The sequence below is a fragment of the Anguilla rostrata genome, chromosome 16 (genome assembly GCF_018555375.3).
Source record: "Anguilla rostrata isolate EN2019 chromosome 16, ASM1855537v3, whole genome shotgun sequence".
NCBI lineage: Eukaryota > Metazoa > Chordata > Actinopteri > Anguilliformes > Anguillidae > Anguilla > Anguilla rostrata.
This window is the reverse complement of record NC_057948.1, coordinates 28,297,048-28,322,541: the sequence shown is the minus strand read 5'-3', so window position 1 is coordinate 28,322,541 and position 25,494 is coordinate 28,297,048. Positions and strand designations below refer to the sequence as shown.

Genomic DNA, 25,494 nt, shown 5'->3' with positions numbered 1-25,494 from the left:
TAAGCACTGATCATATGAATTACGCAGTGTTGTGTGATTCTTTTCTTTGAAGATATCCTGATTGAAAAGGTACAACAAACAGTAAACAATCGAGAAAAAGATCACAGCTTCAACGATACTCACAGATTTTGCAAAGCTGAAGAAACTTTTGGTTTCTCCTGTCACCATGTTCGAAGAACCTGGAAGAGCATGGCACAAGTTTATATAGTCCATTCAGATGGACGCCACGTGTGGGAGGCTTGCTGTGCAAGTCGTTAGGAGAGCTGCGAATAGTATCAAACTTTGTGGAGAGGAAAATGTTGGCAGCTCTGGATCATGTATTATCTGTCTAGCACAGCCTGTCTAACAAAAAAAAGATGAATACGATTAATGTGATTCATTAGTTTGTTTTGCAATTATAACTCTCAGGCATATGAATACCCTGACTGCTTTCTAATTCTACCTAACACAAACAGACATTAATGCAATCTAGCAATCTAAGGCTGGCATTGTTCTTTCCAGTGTAACCTTTCTAACATGGCTGAAAGCCATTGCAAAGCAAAATAAAATAAGACAAATATTATTTTGGCCTGCTTTTTTTAGCTTCTCCTGCATGGTTGTTTTCCAAACAGGGTCAAGCTGTATGAATCCCACTAGGAAATGTCATGTAATTTTTTTTCCCAGTAACTTACATACAATATATAAACAGATATGGTTGGTTACGACAACACTAACGGTAAAAACAAATACAAAATGCTTTTCCCTAAAACACATCAAAACTAAGCAGACAAACCCAAATCTAAGACAAATTAAATGAAACCAAAATCAAGCTGATTCAATAAATGCTACAATTTAAGTACAGAATCTTAATTACAAAATTGTCCAAATCACATTTCTAGTAGCTGTTATAGATTCTTACTAGTAAAACGTCCTTAAAATAGATTACAATTGCCAAGATATTAAATGTTTTTTTTTCTCCTTTTAGGAAATTTGTCTTGTCGTTATCATCTTTCACAAAGTCTGCCAATATCAGTGCTGTTCACACAGTGTTCACGCAGCCAACTTCACTTCATTTGCTATTTTAAGAGAAGAGAAATATGGTGACTACAGTGAGACAGAAATTGTGAACAGTATGCCTTGTACAGTAATTTGTAAGCAAATTACAGACAAATCACAATTACTGCACCAATCACATTTCCTGCAGCAGGGTCAACACTAACAAGATGAAACATCTGGTCATTTCACGGAATCTAATTCAGCAGCTGGAATAAATACTACCTAATCGGATATTTGTTCTGAAAAAGGTCAGATATCTCCAAGTTATTCTAAATACACAGCATATATTTAAATTGCATGTGAACAGGGCGTGTAAAAATTCTTGACCATGTGATTTAGAGGCATGACTGGTTTTCAAACCTTCAAAGCATCGCTGTGGCACTGTAATCTCAGAAATTATTTGATAAAACAGTCCAGGTAAGATCAACCATGCCACCAAGAGTTAATTAGAAGAGCTTGTCAGCACAATTCAATATTAAAATGCAAGTTAAATGGAAGTGGCAACAAAGTGAACATAGTAAAATCACACAAAATAATTATCTGACAGACAGCAACAATATCCAGCTGTTTCACTAAATGTCAATGACACCACTTGTTTTGCACAATTTATCATTCGACTAGACCCACAAAACAACAATAGTTTGGCATTTCGAAACTAAAACCTTAAGGAACCGAAGAAACAAATTGCATTACGCATTTGCAAAATGATATTACTGTATGCGGTTCTGTGTCAAGGTCATAAAGTTCTAGAACACAGAAGACATTGATTTTTTTTACCATCAATCTAATAAATGGAATGCACTGGAAAACCAATCTTGTAATTGTATTGCTTCAAGAATATCTGAAATTCAGAGAAAGTATGTGGAGATACGGTATGCAGCCTCCTTAACAACATAAAAACCCATTAATATATAAACACCATTCATGAAAATGAGTTACAACACTGACATGAACAATTGTAGCTATTATTACAATACGATGTTACATAATACCACTATGACGTTTTATTCCTCCACAAATAAGGGGATATACACACATTATAAATGGCAATGAATACTGTTAATTGGACAAAATGCTAATGCAAAGGAGTTTGAGAGCTCTGAAACAACAACATGTTAGTCATGATTCAAACTGAAGCAGCGACATGTTAGCCATGATTCAAACTGAAGCAGCGACATGTTAGCCATGATTCAAACTGAATTTTTTAAAAATGTTAGCCATGATTTGAACTGAATTCTGAATTTGAATTTGAACTACCATCTAAATAAGTGTGCACTTTGGATATGCCAAGTGGAAAAAGGGGGGAAAAACCATCTCATATACATAATAATAATGTTAGCCACGATTCAACATGTTTGCCATGATTCAAACTGAAACGGCAACGTGTCTGGCGAGGATCTGGTTTACGGTAGCAGCCTCTGACAGCGCCTGCTGTGTGAGTCATGCGTCTGGTGGTGAAGCGCTTCCTGTTATACGCACCGTAGAGGATGTACGTTCCCAGGGGCTTGAGCAGACCCAGGCCTTTTCCAGTGTTCTCTCCACACAAACAGTCGAGCACAATATCCACCCCGTCTGGAGAGATCCTGCAAACAGCAGAGAATGAACCGTCATCCATGACTTTTCAGTTGCACACAGTTCCGACTCCAAGCTTTCCCCCCAAATCTTCAGTTACATTAATTCACCTTTTGCCAAATTACACCAATTACATAAATGGACATTTTTGGCAATCAGCATATTCTATTTCAAACTGGTTTCATGAGAGTGAGATTTGAGTAAGTATGACCCCTTTGTCATTTTCTTTTAATTCAGGAGATTACAAGAGCATCGTCATTGTGACGTAAAATTTCAAATCAGAAACATCATTATTTATATTACATTATACTACAAAGCAACAACTAGGATTCAATTTGGTGGGCACGTACTCCTTGAAAACATGAAAGACATGAACTCTCTGACTCAGTCTGTTAACAAAGACTGCCCAATCTTGCACAGTTAGATCATTTTATAAAATGATCTGCTCACAAAAGTAAATTAAGGCGTGAGTCAGTGTTTTTCATTGAAACAGCCAGGATAGCCATACGTTCTGACTAATACTCATGCCTTGAACTCTCAAGTTCAAACATCATCTTCCTGGATTCCAAAATTGGCTTGAATTACAGGTCAATAAAGGCTCCTAATAATAGGCTTAAAATAATGATGTTTTTTATTTGACATTATATTTTTAATTAAGCCTCATATTTTACGCAAACCCCATGCTCATTTACCAGCTTAAATAACCTAACCATCAGCGAAGATTATCAGAGAACAAACGCACATTTGATATCGCTGGATAAATTGCGTTTAAAAGGTCCAGTGCATCCTGAGTGAAACTGTAGAGTGGTAAGCAACAAAAGGAATCATCCTGCATCTCAAATTCTCAGTGATCTGTCTTGGGTTGAGCAAATGAGAATCTATTTTAAAGGCAATTACTTCTTTGTGAAAGTGAAACAATTACTGACAGGACCATGCAAATTATTCCTTTATAGCGAACATACTGAAGCATTTTGTACATGCTCAGAATTACATGGATTTGAACTACCATCTAAATAAGTGTGCACTTTGGATATGCCAAGTGGAAAAAAAGGAAAAAAACCATCTCATATACATAATAATAATGCCTTGCATTTATATATGCTTTTCTTACACTCACAGCGCTTTACAGTGATGAGGGGAAAATGTCTTCTCACACAACTAATGTGTAGCACCCACCTGGGTGATGGCATGGCAGCCATTTTGTGCCAGAAGACTCACCACACATTAGCTGAGGCGGAGAAGAAGAGAACAATTTTTAGCCAATTAAACTGGTAGTGATTAGGTGCCAGGTTGAGAATTTAGCCAAGACAGCGGGGAAACCCCTAATTTTTGCGATAAGAGTCTCCTTTATGGCTCCTTTAATGACCACTGTGACTCAGGACCTCAGTTGAACGCCTCATTCGAAAGACAGCGAATTAACAGGCATAATTAGTTATTTTTAAATTGTTTTCAGTTGACTCAAATTATACCTGATAACTCCAACTACTGTAGTATGATTGGATGATATGTACTATTAATTTGATTCATGCCCTTATCTCCAACCGGTAATAAGCGAAGTGAATAGGCCCTACGCAAGTCAGCCAATGAATTCTGATGTGTATGGCATTCCACAGAGAAGAAGCAGTGCTCTTCTAAGTACTTACAGTACAATTTGACTCTGGTATGAATAAGCAGTCTGTGTGGCGTTGAGGCCGCCCAGTAAGCTGAACAGCTCAACAGTCTTGTGATGCCTATTGTAAGACGGCTGACTTCAGAGCCATTTAATTTGACTTTCCTCCTGATCCCAGGTGGTATGCAAGGCCACAGAGATGAAAGGCCTATTAATCTCCCTCTTTGGGATATTCCTTTTTTATTGCATCTACAGCATGTGCTTTTCTTCCTACACATTTCACCCTTTAGTAAGACCTCAAGCCTCTAAGAATCAGTTTGACCTCATGTTAACTGACAAGACCATTGGACCAATGGAATACCCAAAGAGTACATTAAGGGCACACAGCAGTAGCTGTAATAAGTACAAAGAAAATCACGCATTGCACTGACAGTACTATTTTCATGAACACTGCCATTTCCCAGACCACCACTCTGCTACTCGAGGTCATTTAACTGCCAAAGCATTGTATCATTAGACTGCTTTACAGCTGAGATTCAGGTGCACAGGTTTCCTCAAAGAACAGTAAGGAATTTACATCGCTTTATGGAGTGAGGTCAATATGGTCTTTGTATGGTCTAAATTTTCTGCGACTAAACACTTCTAAGCAGTGGCAGAACTGAATGTCCCAGAAGAATGAAAAACACCATATTTTCCAGCACAGTAGATCTGTGTACTGAATAAACCAGGTCCTTGCATAACCTCCACACCTTGCCTGTTTCAGGTTTATCGGCGTCAAGAACCAGCTGGCACCTCACCCATACTCCTTGGTTATTTGCAATGCAGAGCTTTATGTTGCCATAGAGACCAGTGCCTCTTTAAGGCCAGAGAAACAAATGCCAAATGCCATCTTCATATCAACGCTGGACTCTTCATGTGCAACCACAGTGTATGTCTCGTCATTCACCGCTACTTCCTTCCTACTTCTGCCACAGTATGATTTGTGGAATCATTGGACATGAAAAGTGATTTTATAACAACAATAAGGACTGTAGAAAGCTAGGCAATGAATGAAATAAATATTTACAGCACTTAGTCCAATGTGTATGCTTACTGTAATAGCAATTGAATCATTTTTAATTAGAAATATATTAAAACTGGCTATTGCCCTATATGATACATAGTGCTGTTGTATCTATAACAACTGCATGAATATTGATCCATCAACATTGATAATACATTGAAATTATTTCACATTGTCATTGAATGGGTTTCTTCATATCATTGTGTAACTCCCTCAGTGCTGCCATGCCTAAATTTAACTCACAGTAAAATAGCATCAGTACTTACTTCTTAACTTCTTGCACGTAATCAGCACTTCTGTCAAAGAGGTGAGTCACAGAGTCTTTAATGGCTTCGTGTTTGGAGGGAGAAGCTGTTCCAAAGACTGTGACGTTGGGTACGGTGGAGCACAGCTGAACAACAGCTTGTCCCTAAAAAAAAAAAAACACACCAGTCATTGCCAGTCTGTGCATTCCGAAGACTGCACAGCATCTCATGCCCACCTGCTAACATTCTAAACAGTTTCATACATGCTTGGTCACTGTAGAACACTGTCAGACCAATGATGAGCACCTGACACACAACAGAAAATGAGCACAGCAAGGCATGATCCCTTCTTTCGCACCTAACTTTGTACAACATTTTAAAGTGCCAACACATGCATAAAATTTACATATATGTATAGTGCATGCCAGACATTACAATTGCTGTATATCCCACAAAATCACAACCGTCACAGCAGGCTAACAAATTACACACTTTAGCAGTTTGTGAGGAACGTCCCCAAAGTGTATTTAAGCTGCTAGTTCTCTTAAATAATTAAGGACAGCACATCACAACACCATCTCATTATTCAGAAGAAAAGCTGCACAATTACTGGGGAACTGAATAGAACAGACCAGACCTATTCAGAAATGTTATTGCCAGGCAATATTACTGTAGAACCAGCTAATTAAAATAGATTGCACAGCTCATCATGGTTCTTTGTAAAAATCCAATAATCCTAACATCTTTTTGTTTTCACATGAATCTTTTTTGTTCATATTAAATTGTTTTTGTTTCTGAATGTAATTTGTAAATAAAGTATCAGAGTTGAAGTAAATGCAAAATTTTGGAATTCATTCTAAATCAATCCATGAATTGGAATTTGAATTGGAATAAAAGGAAATGGAATTTAAATCAATGACATTAAAATAAACTCTACCCATTTATGATTAATCTACCTCTGGCAGCTTACAAAACCACCTATCACTTTAAAACAATCCCAATATTATTTAAAATATTACTTAGAGGTCAGATGTCAAATGGTGTTGTGAAACAGTCAGTAATCAATTGTTTTTCTTTAGCAATCTTTTAAGTAATGAATTCTGAGAAATGCCTTTTTCAAATGCTGAATAAAATGCACATTAATTATCAGACTACATCCAAACTTATCTCAAAATTAGCTACATTGTTTCTAAAAATGAAAAGAATGATTCATAATGATGTGTATTAAAAAGTAACTGTTTCAAACTTGTTTTAGAAATAGTCCTTGTAACAATATACCACTGACATCAAAGTAAACATTGTTTAAACTGAACAATGACATACATTAGGTATTGCAAATCTATTGAAAAAAATTCAATTTCCTCTCATTCAAATTCAAATTCTCTATTTTATCACCATTTTCAATTCAAATTTATCAGCAATTCTCTCGCAACGCTGCAATGCATGTAAATTATTTAAATACTAATGTATGTCAACATCTCAGAATACAGTCAGCAAGCTCTGCCACTACTGCTAACATAACTCAGGTGGGTGCACTCCTACGGTGTAAGTCGCTGTTGACAAGAGTGTCCTGTCATTATAATATAATGTGAATCAAAAGAATTCCATCAAATACAAATAATTACTGAATGCTGAATGACTCTATAAATCATTCAGTAATATGCACTTTTTCAGCACATTTTTACATTTATGTCTATGATTACAATCTTATGTCTGGTCTTTTTTTCCCCCATATCCTTTGAATTGCATATTACGTATACTAAATATTGTCATCATAGTGACATGTGAGATCCAATGACTTCTCTGTAAAAGTCAGTTAGTAAGATCAGCCGTATTAACAGGCCTGTTCTGCTATAGCACACTTCAAAGCAACTCTTGGCCTATTGTTAGCCTTCTTGAGCATGAGCTACTGATACAAACACACACAGCTGGCCAAGAACTGAGCTGCCAATTGCCCCTTTACTTTTGCTTCCATAAAATGGGGGACTGTGTATAAAAAGGGCTGTAATTCTTACATGGATCACCCAATATCAATGTAAATACCCTCAAATCAAAGCTGTCCGAATCTTAACCTCGTATTCATTGTTTTATTTCAAATTCATTGCGCTAGAGTACAGAGCCAAAACAACAAAAATTCAATGTCAATGTATATTTGTATTGAACTGTTGGTGGCTAGGTTTTTATTAGGCACGACATGCCCCTGACATATTGCGCACGATATCCATTGCAGGACAAAGCATCTTTTAAACTATGCATTTTATACAGCACATTGTTTCCTGATCTGACATTTAATCATGGTAACACCATTATGCAAATCGCTATCTGCTGCAGCTCATACTATTTTCTGGCTGCCTCTCTGACTATGAGTTGCAATGGTTTCTCACAAAGTGATACCAGCTGTCTCTATCTTATCTATATAACATCAGCACCATTCATTTCAAGTTTCTTTTTTTTTTAAACTCAGAATTTGTCTAACACAACTCTGCTCTGATTTGATGATAACCTCCAGCATTATCATTTTCCACCATTTTCCAAAGGGCTGCCTTACCACAGCTCCTCCCACTGAGTGAACCAACACGGACATTCCCTCCCGGAGATGGGCGATCTCAAACAGCATCATGTAGGCGGCCACAAAGTTCAGGGGGAAAGCAGCGGCCTCAGGAAAAGTCATGTCATCTGGGATCTTATAGACAAACTCCAGGGGTGTGCACACCACCTCTGCCCAGGCGTTGTAATTCAGAAAGGCCATCACCCGGTCCCCTATCTGAAATGGGTTGAAATATTAATGGTCTTGATTGGAAGAGTTAACAAAAAAAGGCTACTTTCAGGTGCCTTTCACCTGGTCTGGTAGCTGTGGTGTGAAAACAAGTTAGAGGACACAAGTTATCTGTGAAATCAGCTTCCATAGCAGAAAATGAATAAACTTATTTGTTATTTGTTTATTCTTTCTTTCTTCAATTATTTGCTTAAAATTTACCATAAAATACTGTCGTTAAAAAAAGCTGTTTCCACCTTCTTCAAGAGACTGTTTTGGTATATATTAGAATCCATTGTTTCCATACTGCCGTGCATAACATTTACCTGAAAGCGTGGAATTCTGCAGGGCTACTTCATAAATTATAATTTAGCTGGAATTTAGGTAGCGAAATTATACAAATAATATATTTACTCAGATTGTTTTACTGTGTTCTGTGGCCTGTTCACACACCACTACTACTTACAGTTGTTATCTCTTTGTAGTCATATTACATTGTGTCTTCACTCCTTTTCCATTGTGAGTATGGTATTTGTTTTTTACAAAACCAAAGTCAAATTCTCTTTCAGGGTGATATTTGTTACTAAAAGATGTTACATGTCCTCTTTGATGAGATGCTGACTTAGAGAACAGTGTACTGACAGCTTGAAAGGCATATTTAAACAAGTGCACATGTAAGACATTTAACCACACACATACACATGCATACATTTACTCCCCTCTTTTTTAAACAAAAAATATTTTTATTATTGTTTTGTTTTTTACCATAATGTTTTTCTGTATAACCTAACATCTTTCTTTATGGTGCTTTATAAATAAAATTATTATTATTATTATTATTATTATTATTATTATTATTATTGTTGTTGTTATTATTATTATTATTATTATTATTATTATTATTATTATTATTATTATTATTATTATTATTAATTGGAACTTTCTCAAAAATAGTTTTCAATCCCTAACCTGAAAACCTTGACTGATCTATGTTTATAAGGGAGAAAAATCAGCATTCATTTCCTTTCCACTGTCTGGTAACCCATGACAACACTATTAATATGCACACTCTGTCAGGTCAAGTTAAGGTTACGAATGACTGATGCAAATGACATTTCTTAAACGGTTACAATAGATAGATTGTCACGGCTTAGCCTGTGGCCTCATCCTATGCTGAAGTCTGAATCACCATCATAAATATTCAGCACCATAACCTGAATAAAGAGGCTTACAAGGGTGGGGCAAAGTTGTTTAGGAAAGGTAGACATGTCTGAAACCTGCCAATTTATTAAAGGGCAATAGCATTGTCAGTACTGAACAACTTTCATGTGATCCATAGCTGAGACAAGTATGGCACCTGTTATAAACCGAGAGGACAATAAAGGCATACTGACAATTTAAATTAATTTGAGTTTAATTCATGTTAAGAGTATATATTTAGTAGAACTGTCTTAATAATATAGTGGTTTAGGTTTACTATTTCAAAAGAATACCCAAATGGGTGTTCAGTGTTTCATGGATTACTAAGGATTCTGTTCCATTTATCTGCTTGCACCATTAGGCAGATGTACACCATTTTTTAAACCAAGAAGAAAATATTGTCTGTTGAGAGCCTGAAGTAATAAAACTGAGCGAATCATAGCAATGTTTACTTTGGATATAATGGGCAATGAATCATTTTAAGTATGTCCATCAATTAATTACTGCTTCATAATTGTGATCATTAATCCAATCAGAGGAGTTCACTGAAAAACATTGAACAAGCACCTAATAATTGGAAACAAGTAAGGTTTTGACCTTTTCTTATTTGAATTTACTGGTTTCAAGTTTCTCATGAGTACTGTATGTTTCTAAATTACTTATGAACCCACCATAACTTAAATGGCCCCAGATTGATGACTTGACTGTGTGAAACTGACATGAAGGTTATGTTCAGACTGACCTCAAATCCTTTTGTGTTGTCTCCCATTGCTTCCACTATTCCAGAACATTCAAATCCGGGGACAAGTGGTGTTTTGGGTGGGTTATCAATATTTCCTTGGCGTACCATCAAGTCAAGGAAGTTCAAACCACTGCAGAATGAAATTTTACATTATTATTGTGATCACTATCAAATTTCTTTGTGTGTGCCACTTTTACTTGTGCTCAAGCAATTAATTTCTAATGATATCAAATTAAATAGCAAGTATCATTGAAAACTACACATATTCATTATAAAAACAATTAATTCAAAGTTACATGGAGACGTGCAAAATGAATGGTGTTGGTGGTGTGCCTAATTATATAGTTTAGTATTCATAACAAAGCATAGAGCAGATCAACTTGCTGAGGGTCATCACTGTCTTCCAAGTAAATAAGCACAACTATGCTGTATCTTCCAAGGACACTCTGGTTCATGTCACAAATATTCAAAAAAGAATGCATATGTTAATGCTCTATTTTATGAATAAAATATATAGCAAACCCCTGAATTTTTCAAGAGGTTGATTAAAGATGAAATCACACTTTTATAGCCTAAAGCACAAAAGCAATGCATTCTAGTTTTTCTGCTGTCAGGCTGTATTATTTTGTATCTGTTCCCAGTGAAGTAGTGGGTGGGAGAGATGAAGCATAAATTGGATACTGGACTATAGTGTGTTCCCAAGCTCCCCCTAACACGGAGAGCTGAGGGGATGGAGAGTACCATTCTGGTCACAGTCAATTAAATCTGGTACAGGGAGGATATGAATAAATAGCCAACAGTGTGTTTCGCTCCACACCAATCTCTCAAGAATTCAGGTCCCTGACTGAGGAGAGGACATAATCTCACTGTACCCATAACACTGCAGAAGATAACAAAATCAAATCATGCTTACCATTTGCTACTGTCCCTAAATCTCTACGCTACTATACAATGTAATCGCGTTTTTCCATTATGATGATTAATAAAACTACTGATCGACACAAAAGGTCTAATATTTAAATACATTAAACTGACAGCTCTCTTGATAGTACTAATGCTAGCATACAAATAAAACTTCTCAAAGATACGGAGGTTTAAAAGACGAAGTTCTCGTTTTATTACTGAGACCCGCATGCAAATTTAAAATATGAAGAAAAGAAAAAAAAAACAGCTGCAACAGGGCAAAAGCTTGTGTTATGAATCATCTTGGAGAAGAAAATGTAAACTCATCACACAAATAGGAAGGAGCTACAGTACACTCAATGTCGCAGATCGTCTATTGTCGCCACATTTCAGTGTTGTATGCACCTAGCTGCAGATTTTGCGCAAATCATTCGGGCACCTGTGGCTGTGTGGGTGAAAGAGATCGATATGTCATGTAAATGAAACAGTGCATATGACTTTTCGTGGTGTACACACACATACAGTGTTACATGTAAAAGCCACATTTGACTCGGTTGATTTGAATTTTCTGTAATACCGAATTATGCTATGCACTAGGCTACTTCTGGCACCGCCTAGCCCCAGTCCTTTTTCCTATGGGCTATAATAAAACAGTTGAATGAAACAACGTAGGCCTACGATAATGATTAATGAAACATTATAGGTATAAACATGCGTTCTGTTTACAAACTATGTTAGACATTTCATGACACAAACTCCTATTTGCAAGCTACAACTTAATACCTTGCTGAATGTACATTATAGCCTTCTATGCAATACCGCTACAGCGAGCTACATTGCCCAGAAAATTACTGCAATAACGTTGGGCCAATCGAGAACGGTCCAGAAGTGGCAGCGTGCACAACGTATAAAAAGTTAGAAAATTAGATTTAAGGGAAGAAGACCATTGTAAGCTGTCTGCAATAAAGTGTCAAACGTGTCCCAATTACAATTACAATTACAGTCAATGAACATTTACCAAGCTTTGACACGGATTTTCACTTCTCCTTCTTGCGGTTCTGGCATCGGTCTCTTGGTGACCCGGAGTTTGTTGAGACCCCCGAAGCCAGTCAATACCACGGCTCGCATTTCTTTAGTGCCTGATGCAGACAATAGGTTTTCCTGCTCTTTTCCAGCATTCTTCTCTATCATTTGCTGCGTCTCCTCTGTGTTCTCCACTCCCTCTTTTGCCATGTCTCTAGGTTTCCTGAGATGCTCTAAAAGCGATGCCTTCTTTCTCCTAGTATCAGGTGTCGCTTCCAATACGCTAGTGGTTGTCCCCCTCAGTACGCAGCAAGCAGCAGGCAATGGTTGAACAGATTTTTAGCCTTTTCTGTGGTCTCTATTTACCGTAACTCTGAGTATAAATGTGCACTAGAGTGATTGGATAGCCTACTGAAAATATTGAGATGCTGGTTTACCTCGGCTGCACAGAACAGACGAAAACTTCAGCTGATGGATGGTAGTCTAGATTATTATTTAGAAGCTGTAAAAAAAATCAATAAAATAAAAACATCGGATCGCATAAAATCATTACAATACATTTACACAATGAATTAAAGAACGTGATATTTCGTTACAATTTTCAAGAACATAGTGCTTTTGGTTACTTTAGTATATTAAAAATGGAGAACTCTGCTGCGGAGACAATACTGTGCCTGCTGCTTCTGCAGCTAATATTCTTTTCTATGCGTTTGCTACATGTAACCGCGTGGTGGGCATAGCAAGTGTTGCAATCTGGCCAGAATGTTTCCATGACAACTCTCATAAGCTAAAACAAAAAGTCAAGGGCGTCACCATATTGGGCGGCCCTTGATCCATAATATGCTGCACTGTTGCGAGTGACGGGCTAGTTATAGCTAAAAAGTCAAGAGGTAAACGGAATTTCTAGGCCCACATAACTGATTTTATTCAGTTCTGTGGCTAGGCCCCAACTGGCAGCAGGAGCCAATGTTACATAGAGTTAAAACTCAATAAATTTGAATTTTCACTGTGGAGGGCCTCACTTGAGGGGAAACATTTTCAAAAATAGACCTAGGCTACAGAAGTGAGCTTAAATAAAATGAGTAGCCATAGAATGTGAGCCATTGACGGATAAACCAAGCCATGTCGAGCACAAATCCTCTTATCTCGTGTTTGTTAGGCTAATAGGCTATTTCAATATAGCCTTTTTTTATATCCTCAGTTGACACATCAATGGACTTTCCGCCAATCACAGCCAATCTACCGGCTAGGCTACGTGTTGACGTATGCGTCAATTTAGGCGTTAACATCTTGTTAATGTTGAAAATGGGGAAACAAATGAAGCCAAACAAAAGCCATTTTTTGCTCATCATTTCACCATTCAAAAAACTTCTTTAAAATTGTTAGGACTACTGATAAAAAAGAGACCGAGCTGGAAAGTGACGTGGATGCACGAGCTGCACACAACCGCTACTTATTATTAGTCCAATCTTCCATTCCGTTTTCTCGATTGAGAAGTAGGCCTATGATGAGAGGATTTACTTCGACGTAGTCGATGAGACATAAGCGAATATGAAGAAAAGAACACAGTTGGAATAGTGGACCCTTCTAACTTTTTATTTTTCATTCTTATTTCAACTGTCAAGAACAACGTATTGGTAAGTAGTTTTGTTCAGCTGTTCAGTCTTAAATGGCTCCACATCCTAGAATCAATGAATCCATGTACACGTAGTATTTGTGCAAGTAACCAATACAGATGCATCTATCACAGAGTTGTTAAAGCTGTTAAAGTTCCTAGTTAAAACTTCCCCCTCAAAGTTATGCCCTAGAAATCTATCATTTTATTTGAAGTTAATCTTTCAATTCAGCTGAGGTGCTTTATCCAGTACTTTAGCCCAGAGGTATGAAACTCTGATCATGGAGTGCCAGAAATGTATGATACATTTACATTTTATATCATCTGAGCTTTTATTCCATCTGGCTCACTTCCTCTGGATTCAGCTAAACTGGGAATGAGTCCTTAATTCACCTTTTTGCAAAGTAGCTGTCCACTTGTAATGGAGAAAATTTCAGTGTTAGGCCTCCCATTACAATCAGTCTTCCTCAAGGAATTTATTACATAAAGCTGAAAAACGTTGTGTGGTTTTTCCATCTCAGAAAATCACTGTTAGGTGGTGCACAACTCAGAAAACAACATTTTAGTTTGGCATTGTTCTCTTCAATTGGTTGAGGATGCCATTAGTCAAAACCAAGTTTCAGGAATACTTTGCCACCTCGTGGTGTAACCAGGTACTGTACTGGCCATATGAATAAGCTCACTGTACAACAAGATCACACCAAGCAGAATAGTCGAGTATTAATTTGCCAATAAAAGCTGGAGCAACTTTTGTGAACTTTCATGTGCAGAGTACAAGGACTTCCACAGAAATTGTGTGTCTTTAAAGTTAATGCAGTAGTCTCTACAGCAGTAAATGGGAAGAGCTCCTAAAGCCATTGTAGATAATTCACAATGGAGAAGCAGAGCTATTACGTTATGACACTCAAGCTCTTTGGAATTTCAGCTTACTGTGCACTTTTTGATGGATCTCACATGTACTTTGTGAGAACTCCAGCACTTATGGTGAATAAAGGCAAGTGTTTTCTGTGACAATATTGGGGAAACTGCATACTTGCAAGATGCTGTAGTGCTGTGCAGTTTCACAGTAATTTCATTTAAATTTAGAAATAAAACAGTGTGACATTCATGGTTATGCTCTGGCACAGTTGTCAAAATCTATAAGAATAACAACAGACAGCCTATTTTTCAGAGTTGGAAAAAAGGACATGTCTATTTTGGTTCTAAAGAATGGGAAAAAATATTTTTTTAAACTTGCTAAAATGTCTGAAAAATGTTATAAAAACAAATAGATAGACAGTAAAACAATTACAACATCTTTAACACATGGTTTCCTGTTAATCTACTAATCAACTCAAGTCTCACAATTTGGAGACTACTTTGATTGTACTTTGGAAGAACAAACATGGATGTTATTGATCACATCTGAGAAGATGTCTGTCAAGTAGTGATTAAACATCAGTCATGAAATACTACATTTTGACTGAGTGTTCAGTTTAATTCTTGTCTTATTGGTTACACTATGCATATACATTTCTACAGAGGCGACTCTTAGTGGATTGCATTTAGACAGAACTGACACTCCAATAGCATTACTGTAAAACTTTAAAACTAAAAATAAAGAGCAACAAATGTGTGATTAATCTTAAATGCATACTTTTAAAATGCATACATGCATTTTAAATTATTTACAAAATGAAGTCATGGAGTGGCAAATGTGTAATTATTTTTGTTGTTTCATCGCTGAAATGCTTCATTTGTCACTGAACAAACAACTTTAGAGTTATACCATCGTGTTATGCTGCCTGTAATATTAACACATTATCTAATAGAAAGAGGTACTTTGGGGTTTGCTGCTTTTTACTTAATGCCGTCAGAGGTCTTCCACCATTGGTCAAATCAACAGTTTCTTCTGTCTCAATGAACTCTTGTTTCTACTTTTTGGGAACATCTGTGAATATTCTTAATCCATGCATCCCTTGTATCTCATCTTTAAGTGCCTGTAGAAGAAATAAGAATATGGACAATGATCGATTAAAGCAGCACCCCCAACACCAGCCCCCAAATAAATTACATCCAACTGTATATAATTTCCCCAGCCTTTATACTATACACTTCTTTTGAATGCAAATTTAAATCTGACATTTTCCCCGCCCAGTTATGTTCATATAATATTAAAGAACGTGCAACATCACCTGGTTCACTAGTTGGTGTTGTTGCACTGTTCTTTTTCCTTTGAATTCATTTGATTCTATATGTACTTCATACATGGCTCCACAGCCACCTAGAAAACATACAAGTTTAATCACGTTTGATATACATACTTATACATACTCGTTATGGTTTTAGAGGGCATCATGTATTATCACACAATGCCTGGGGGTCATTCAAAGACAATTAATTATTTTTATCCTTTGACCAGAGACTAAAATCAATATTATTTTCATTTACATAGTTTGGTGAGCTTTGAAAGAACTAAAACTAACTTACCAAACTTAGCCATTTAAAAAAAAAAAGTAACCCGTGATTGATTCTTCAAAGCTATAGGACAAATGTTAATTGAATAATTCCAAGCCAATGTATTTTTCTTAAAAGAAATACTAAGAGAAAAGGAATCGCATCTTAACAACCGTTGAGCCAGTTATTTGAAATGATGATGTTGGTTAACCATACTTACCAGAAATATCCACGACTTTAACAGACGTTGCTTGTGGGAAGCTCTCTTTTAGGATTTGTGTGATTCTGACTTCTCCATTCGTTCGGGATGACATAAATCTTTGCACGCAGTTAAATCCTAAAACATACTGTCAAGATAACTGGTGAGTAAGTAACAGTACCGAATAAAGCATCGTTAACATCACGACGTTAATTAACATAATGGTAAGTAGTTAGTTACAGTATAAGCAGGCAGCTATTATCGTAGTTGATCTTATCAAATCTGACACTGATCAAATACGCCTCTATAACAGCCAGGTAAGCTTGTAGCTAGCGTGCTATTAGCTGATACTATTGTGAAGAGTTAACGTAGCTACCTAATATTCAGTCGTTACTCCTGTCACATTACCTGTAACATAGCTAGCTAAATAGACTGCCTAACGAACTACGTTTTAAACTTACTTCATTTCTTAGAAGAAATCTGGAAAGTGACATCATTATGATGTTAAGGTGGTGGCAAAACTAATATTTAAACTGAAATAAATTAAACTAATGAATAGTCCATCCGTTCTCAGTAAGATCCATTTAAAAAGTCATGTCCTATGTCTTGCGTTGTCTCACAAATATGACGTATTTTTCTTCTTCAATTTAATTGGGCAAATGTTTCACTAGGGACGCGCATTACTGCCACCCACTGTACAAGAGGGTAAATGCGCCATACCAATATTTCCCAAAAGATTGTCCACATCGAAATAAAACATTTTAATTACTTTGTTTTCTCACTTTGCTTAATAGGATATGAACTGTATTCCTGCCATTATATTGATTACACAGACCCTGTAGTATGGAAATTTATTCTATTTAACGGATACACAAGTTTTTACAGAAGAAAAGTCATTTAGTACACTGAGGCAAAGCCCATCTTTACATGGAGCAAAATCTTAAATCTTAAATACCCTGTTGCTTGCTAATGGCTTGAAACATTTTAAATTGGTCACAGATGATCAACATTACAAACCACTTAGATCAAGTTATTAGTGTGGCTAATGGTTTAAGTAATGATCATCTCTTAGGTTTGTGTATGAGATTATATCAGTGTATACAATATTATGTTATCTAAATGGCACATAAATAATCATTAAAAAATGAGACATATAATGAATAACAATAATGAGGAATTGCTTATCAATTCAGAGTGAATATGTGGTGCTTATGGCATGCATTAAAATGTTTTATTCAGAATGCAGCAGAACATCACCAATATTGATTATTTTTTAGCAACAATACGTTTGTTATTCTTCTTGTTATTAAAATAACAGTAAATGAAAATACTCACTGATACTACGCCTTTCATCCAAAATATTTTATTGAATCAAGAATATTTCTTATTCTGCAACAATCATTTAAAAATATTTTAAAGCAATTTTATTCACTCTAAATTAATCACAAAAGAAACATATCATGCCTAGTTTATGCTTCCCTGGCATTCATATTTTCTTATTCTTTATCCAGTTTTAACCATTGATACATGTCCTATTCAATTTTTAAATAATTGCCACAACTAATTAGTTTTACAAATAGAAATGTTGGTTATAATATCGCTAATGTTCTGAATGCAACCAAACATTTTAAATGAACAGAAAAAATATTGTTTTGTAATCATAATAAAGAATGCATAGCAGCAAATTGAGCACATTTCATGTAATTGACTGGGAAAATCTCATTCTTTTGCTAATAATCAGCTCAACTGACTTGAGACCTACATATCTGTAACATTACTGATATAAGTGTGTAAATAAAGGCACAAACATGACAAAATACATAAATCAAATAAGCAGAGTCACATAGAGATAGTACTAGATCCAAATTTATTATCTACCAATATTATCTATTATTTTTATCTCCCAAAAATAATTATTGCTGCAAATAATTTATCTTTAGAACTTCACAAAATAAATACATAGTTTTCACAAAATAAAGTTTTGTCACCAGCCGACATGAAACAACATTCAGTCTTACATTCCATATTTAAAAGAAATGATCAAAATTATTTTTGTCTTTGGGGAAAACATTACAATGCAGAACATTGTGTGTATCAAGGACTAATCAAACTGAGTGAACTTCTGCTTTGCATTGTCCCCAGACATGTTTTCCCCATTATGTGAGATTTAATATGTAACGTAATGATTATGGGGAAAACGTGAATATTTTTTCATTGGCATAAACCAACTAATAATAACCAATAATAATATTTTGTATCTTTTGTAAAATCACCTATTGAACAGAAAGAAAAGATATTTAAAAAATGAGAATTCTCACCACGCACTCATTTATAAGGGTATTCACTTAGAAAAATAAAATACATTCACGAAAGAAATAAAAACTAAATACGGAGCTTCACAGTGCTCTAGATTTCCTGTGGATGAGCAGTCGTGAGTTTCCTCTCTTACACTTTGTACTTCACTTTTCCATTTTCATTCAGGACACAGATGTGCTGTGGAATGAATGAATAAATAAATAAATAAATAAATAAATAAAGCAATTAAAAATACCCACAGCCAGTGCTAAGCACACTGGGGTCTGCTATTTTTATTGTCCAGTTAAGAAATTGCATTTGGGTTTTAATATCAGTGGAAGAAGAGCAATGCATTGTGAAAATGAAACCCTTACGCTCAGATCTCTGAAATATTCATTGTAGTCCAGGGCGTATCCAACAAGGAACTTATCAGGGACCTCAAAGCCGATGTCTGCAAATTGAATGCATACATTTTCACAATGACAGTGTCTCACGAATCACTTAGAAGAGTGGGAGCTACATTTCTTATTCATCAAATTAGAATGGTTTGAATAAAAAAATATCTCATGATACATAAATGAACATGTGTGCCTATGTGCTTTTCAGCAATTTAGAAAAACCATTTATCCTCCTTGGATAATCTGTTCAATTAGCAAACATTTGACAGCTCAAACTTGAGGACCGCATTGACTCATAAATCAATTAGTGCATAGCCTTTACCTACATTTCCGTGTCTCATAAGGACGAGGATATAACGTGCAAATAATACCTCTTTCTGGGATGTACTTAAGGAGCTTATCAGATTTCAGCCTAAAAGCATTGCATAATCAGTCTGAACACGTGCGCTAGTACATAAATCTGGGGTTCAACTACATCTAAAGGGATTTTTTGTATAAATGCTACCTTTTAAGCACAACATGGTTAATACACTCTGCTCTGCATTTCATGTTGTCAATGATATGTCATTTCAGAGTGATAGCACATTATACAGCTCAAGGATCGAGAAATCAGATTTTGTAAGAAAACACTTACAGTCTGGCCTGTATCCTAAGCTTTTTGGTGTTCTTTTGACCAAAAGGCTGTAATGAAATAACACTGCATGCATTCAATATGTTTACAAAACAGCACATGCACACTATATTGCAATTTGCTATGCACACATACAAAAACACTACTAGATGTGTAAATAAACCAAAGCAAATTCATGCAACTTGCACAATATAGTGAAAACAAACTTTGGACCATTAATTAAACAAAACTCCTGCTTTCCCCAGCAGATTGCAAAAAGAAGACAATCTTACATAATAATGATGGTATGAACTGTGACTGGTCTGTAGGTAATTTTGTAACAATTATGCCAGAACATGGTTTAAATCTTCTTCTTAGCACCTGTGGTCCTATTTAAAGTGGATGCCTCAAGATATACATTTCATAGTGCAGCCCCCATCTGTGTCCATATAATACATTATACAGGAGATAAAAAATGGAAGCTTTTTGTTATGGCCAATGGCCAGTCTGTAAGAATATACGAATCAGAGGATCAATTTAGCATTTAGGCAATTTGCAAGTGAATTCCATTTTCCGTATTCAAACCCATTTAATGCATAGCCTGTTAGATAGTAGTACATATATACAACTTTACCTCACAACTTTAACCATCTTGGGGTTGTATCCATTCAGTAGAGACAGCAGAGTCTGCATTGTTCTGCCTGTTTCTACAATGTCCTGAAATGCAAAAAAAAAAAAAAACCCCAAGTCACTTGCCATCTTATGTCATCAGAACATGCACCTTGATAGTAAAGTACAAGTAATATCTTGGTTTTATTATATATTCTTACTTGTGCCACAGATTTAAGACTATAATTCAGATACAAAATATGCAAACACAGTATGTGTTTAAATATAAATAGAAAAATGTATTTAAATGATCTTACCTCAACAATCAGAACATTCTGTAGAGGAAAGTGTGTAAATCAATTCAGCATTCAGGCCGGGGTCATAAGTGTGAGCCGCAAAATCTTAATTATCACATTTGTACTTAATTTTACCCTCTCCAACTTCCAACTAATATTAAAACATTTACGTTTTCATCATCCCATCGTTGGCGTTTTTCAGTTATGAAAGAATTTTAAAAATGTGTGAGCAGGCACATTAAACCATTATGAATAAAGTAATGCAATAACATTTACACACTCACTTTCCCAGTCAGGGTGGACAGCTCATCTCCTCCAAAAACTTTAACGCTGTTTGTAGACTGATCATTCTGGGGAAACAAAGACTATTATGTACAAAACATAAACAATTTCTCTGTATTTTCAGTAAAGCATAGTATTCACATACAAAATAAAAGTTGCAGGTGCAAAATCAATGATATAAGAAATTCATTTAAAAAAATAAGGAATTCCATAGGTTTTCACTAAACATGATATTGACATGTTATTAGCCTGCTTGTGTGTGTTATTGTGCCCTCCAAAATTATTCACACCTTTGATAAACACAAGTATAATATTTTCCACATAATTAATTCCAAATTTAATTCTCAAATGTGTGGAAAATATTTTATTTTAATGATTCAATGGAATTAATCAACACAAGTGTCACAAATATTCCCACCCCAGTTTCCAGTACTATGGAATTTGTTTTTTTTGGCGGGGGAGGGGGGATCTTAGACCATTTCTCCATATAGAATTTTTTAAGAGCCTTCTGTCCATGCGTGTGCACTGCTCTCTTCAGTCAAACCCACTTTTTTATTTAGATACAACTCTGGAGTCTGCAATGGCTATTGCCAATCAGTAATTCTGTGGACATTTAAACATTTAATTGATTTTGAAGTATGCCTGGGATCTTGCTGAAAGATCCATTTGTGGCCAAGTATTTAATATTTTTAAATAATTGTTTTCTCTGAGAAATTGCATTAGTGTTAATTTTCTCATTTGTTTTTGCACTATAACTCATTATTTGTATTGTTTATTTTATGCAGTCATCTTTGATTATTTTTATTTAGGGTGTGAATAATTTTGTGCATGTATGAACAGTACCGAGGGATCTATAAATGTTAGAAAACATCAACAGCTTAAAAAGCGAGATGAATCTGTCTGTGAACTGTCTTAAAAGCATTCAGCAAGGCCAGTAAAAGCATTCAGAAATCCTCTTAAGGCAAAAACATTAACATACATGTACACGCATCAAGACTGTGCAAAAAAAAAAAAAAAAAAAAGGCAAATCACAACACTGCACAACGCTATGTAGGCTTAAAAGTGCAGTATGTACCTTTGTTTTAGAATACTTTTGTTCATATTTGGTTAAATGTCCTTCACATCTTGACAGGCATTAATAAATTAAAAGCTCTAAAAAATTTTAAATGTAAAAATATGGTCTCTCTGACTGTCCCAGGCTCTGAAATCAGCCAATCCAAATTTCACCTCGCCTGAGTCTCAATCAATCAGGGCAGCTCTCTGCAAGGAGGCTTCCCTTCCTGCCTGTCAATCCTGTTGCACCTTCACGGCCCCGTCAGAGCAGGCAGGGCAGGACTACACTGATAAGAGCAGAGCAGTGGCGCTGCAGAGATAGTGCTAAAGCTAGTTAGCTATAAAATGATTGGTTCGGATAGGTCTGATGCAAACAAAAATAAATTGTCAAGTAGCTGGGTAGATTAGTTACTTGCAGCTGCTTCATGAAATGAGCTGTAGAAAAAAAATAATATTTTTTTATTCTAAATTAAGTTTGGTTATGCAGTATCACTAACTTTGTTGCTTTTATTTTAGCTTTTTTTATTTACCGCAACCAGCTAAAGCAAACTCTACCGCTACCTAGCCAGCAATACTGCATTAAACTCAATTATTCTTCCCAATAATATCATGCTTGCTACAGCCTATAGCTGTAAGTAAAAACTATAGCAATGTCATTATGATGGCGTTATGCGTATTCCTTTCCATCTGCAAATGACAGATGACGCGCTGCACTTCTCTCCCTATTTTTAAATGCTCTACAGCTATGTCCTCTCTCCAGTACTCCAGTCAGGCAGTGTGCGAGCATGTGTTTGGAGGGAGTGGCTTTGGAAGGAAGCTGAGGGGAGGGGGTGGGATGTTGTGGAATGTTTTTTCCAAAATCTAGCTCTCTCTTGCTTGTTGCTCCAAACGTACATACTGCACCTTTAACAATTATTTTGGAATTAGTATTGCAGCAAAGTACACACAATTTACAAATACCAAATGAACCGTTACTGAAAAAAAAACACAGAAATAGTGACAGTGATGGATAAAAAGGAAGAGAAACGGATGAGTCACTCACACAGTAGCTTTTAAGTCTAATGAAATCCACAGTCAACGGTACAGATTTATCGCTGTTTTGATTAAGTGCCTTGATGTAATCTAGCAGGTCGGCAAAGAATTTATAACCACCTTTCAGAACACACAGAGCAACAATATGGTGTCCTCCCATGTCTTGCATTATATCACGGGCCAAACGTTCTGTCCTACAGAAAGAGGAAAACACGAAGTTGCTCTTACAAACAAAAGCTTACAAAAAAGGTCAGTTATGTTCAAACAGAAGATCTGATGTTCTGCAAAAACAAACACGAATATGTTCATGTTGCCATTGGGTGCTGGTGTGTGACTGGCATGTTTGTTCTGTCAACTAAATAAATGAACAAAGAATTTGAAAACACATATCTAACACTTCAGTATCAGTATCTAGCAGTATCAGACTTCCATTGTGAGGCAGAACTGTTTTAGGGGTAGTGAGAGATTGTGATCCCTAATGGTAAAAAAAATAATAATTAAAAAAAGACTTTCTGCAGGCAGGTACGTGTGCCAACAACTGGTGCAGTAAGAGATGATCAGACTAACTCATACAAGAGGTCAAATTCCACATGTATATGGCAGTGTTCACTACTACTATGGAGAACATGAGAGCAGTCTCCATGTTGATTACCTATCCATGATAATTCCATGTGGAATAATGACCCTCTCCAAATCGTCTTCATAGTGTTTGGGGACACAAAACAAATTCAAATCATGGCCCTTTTCGGCATCAGGAATCTGCAGTGAGAAGAGGTCATTTGTTTAACAAAGTATTTCCCGGTTTAGTTTCAAATGACAACATAAAAGCACTAGAATTCCGATGATCCAGCTATCAAGTTGTTTTTGAAAATATTGACATGCATGTTCTAAAATAGTGTTATTTAAGTACGCATATGAAGGTGAACGTGAGGCAAATCTGGCTGGCGTCGCCTTAGCAACAAACTACAGCGAACTCGCGTTTAACTGACATTAAGGGCGAACATGCATGCATTTTTATTTTTTAATACTCTGCATCAGTGTTTCTTAAACCTATTCCACCCCAAGACAAATATACTATAGCAATCTCTGTATAGCTTATATTTTTTGTACATGCAAACGATCAAGTTCTATAAAATTCCCTGGCTGCTACCGTAATTTGCAGCTAGTTAAGGCGCTCAATTTACAATTGGCTTTGTGGCTGGCTTGCTAAATAGGGTTGATAGAACAGCCAGTCGCACCGTGGGCTACACATCAATTTCTTGCAAATTGCCCGCAATGATTTTGTACTGGCACGCTTCTGTCCTGCCAGCAAACGTCGTGCAATCTCCAAAATTAAAAATAAACGTCACCGCATATCATCCTTTTATTTTGCGCTCAAATTATTATAAGGCTATTATTGTATTGCTAGCCGTTCCCTTACCTGCAGAAAAGAAGCCATCCTTCCGCCGTTTGTTCGTTTTCGATATTACAACATTTGAAGTGCCATGCCCGCCCCCTAAAAAAAGGCTTAGCCTACTGTTGTCTGTGCTACCTATCTCCCGATTTACCGTGCCGGCTACACGCAGTTTTAAACCCTGACGTCACAAATCCATTTTCACTAATCTGATTTACCACCTATAACCTGTGCTTCAGTACACTCTCTGACTACGAAGGCGAACTCAGGATAGTAAAAAAAAAAAAAAAAAAACCTTTTTTTTGAATGCCCTATTTTCTGAATGCTGTTTTCGTTGCTGACAGTCCTTGCCTTTATGGAGCCCGCATTTTAAGTCGAATTAGGAAATAATTGTATAATTTTGTTAATTAGTATAATTTTCGGGAGCATAAATATACCGCTAAAGTTCTTACAATGATTGCTGTAGTTTATGTCATGTAATGGCCTTTAGTGCAATGTGAAAATGAAAGAAGGATGGTGGATTACAGGACAAACACACTGTGTATAGATACCCTGCTTAATCCTTTGAAATGGTAATTAATTTTAATATTAGGACTATTGATCTATATTGAGTTATAACAGAAATGTCATGTGAAATCCACTGTGCTTATTATAGTGAATGATCTGAAACTAAAATATTTTACACATATCAGATAATAAGCCCTGGAATGAATTGCACATTGCTGATACACGTTTACTAACAATGAATATATTGTGGGATAAAGTTGTGTATATTGTGGGATGAAGTTTTCTTGCAAAGTGGATGAAAACAAAGGCTGATTAGTGGCCCAGTAGGAGGCAGTCTTACCTTCTGAGCGAGCAAAAACGGAATACGCCTGTGCAGTGATGGGGTCAGTGCTGTGGAGGATGCCGTCTTTTGAATGAGACATCAAAGCAAGGTCACAACCCCCTGTGGCCATCAAAGATCCTATGGGACATCCTCCCCACCCCAGTCACCTTGTGTTCAGTGTTGTGGTGTAAGATGATAACTGTACCCACACAGGGTGCAATAAATTGGGTGTGAAGTGATTTCTCCCAAAATCCCCCTTCATTATATATGTGAAAACATCACATATAATGCTATTCATTA

General features: G+C 36.1%; 3 protein-coding genes across 4 annotated transcripts in view; all 3 read right to left on the bottom strand.

Moving 5' to 3' along the window:
* Nucleotides 1-12,596, bottom strand: part of LOC135241604 (synaptic vesicle membrane protein VAT-1 homolog-like) — a 31,985-nt gene extending 19,389 nt beyond the window's left edge. The window contains exons 1-6 of the mRNA XM_064312127.1: nt 12,143-12,596; nt 10,222-10,351; nt 8,073-8,288; nt 5,546-5,688; nt 2,515-2,618; nt 124-179 (exon numbers count right to left, since the gene is read on the bottom strand). Of these exons, the coding sequence (XP_064168197.1) occupies nt 124-179; nt 2,515-2,618; nt 5,546-5,688; nt 8,073-8,288; nt 10,222-10,351; nt 12,143-12,357 (864 nt within the window). The 5' untranslated portion in view covers nt 12,358-12,596. The remainder of the gene's footprint in view (nt 1-123; nt 180-2,514; nt 2,619-5,545; nt 5,689-8,072; nt 8,289-10,221; nt 10,352-12,142) is intronic.
* Nucleotides 12,597-13,722: 1,126 nt separating this feature from the next.
* On the bottom strand, nt 13,723-17,027 carry bola3 (bolA family member 3). The gene is made up of 4 exons (XM_064312131.1): nt 16,859-17,027; nt 16,419-16,545; nt 15,937-16,025; nt 13,723-15,741 (listed from the first exon to the last, which is right to left on the bottom strand). The coding sequence occupies exons 1-4, from the start codon at nt 16,892-16,894 to the stop codon at nt 15,676-15,678; spliced, it is 318 nt and encodes a 105-aa protein (XP_064168201.1). The 5' UTR covers nt 16,895-17,027; the 3' UTR covers nt 13,723-15,675.
* Nucleotides 17,028-18,247: 1,220 nt separating this feature from the next.
* Nucleotides 18,248-24,552, bottom strand: hprt1l (hypoxanthine phosphoribosyltransferase 1, like). 2 transcript variants are annotated; one of them, XM_064312128.1, is made up of 9 exons: nt 24,393-24,548; nt 23,625-23,731; nt 22,983-23,166; nt 20,890-20,955; nt 20,627-20,644; nt 20,335-20,417; nt 19,725-19,771; nt 19,067-19,143; nt 18,248-18,890 (listed from the first exon to the last, which is right to left on the bottom strand). In XM_064312128.1, exons 1-9 carry the CDS (start codon nt 24,408-24,410, stop codon nt 18,843-18,845), a joined length of 648 nt encoding a protein of 215 aa, XP_064168198.1. In that variant the 5' UTR covers nt 24,411-24,548; the 3' UTR covers nt 18,248-18,842. The 2 variants fall into 2 exon arrangements, with proteins under 2 accessions (XP_064168198.1, XP_064168199.1); XM_064312129.1 differs by lacking the exon at nt 20,627-20,644 and having other exon boundaries at nt 24,393-24,552.
* Nucleotides 24,553-25,494: the final 942 nt, after the last annotated feature.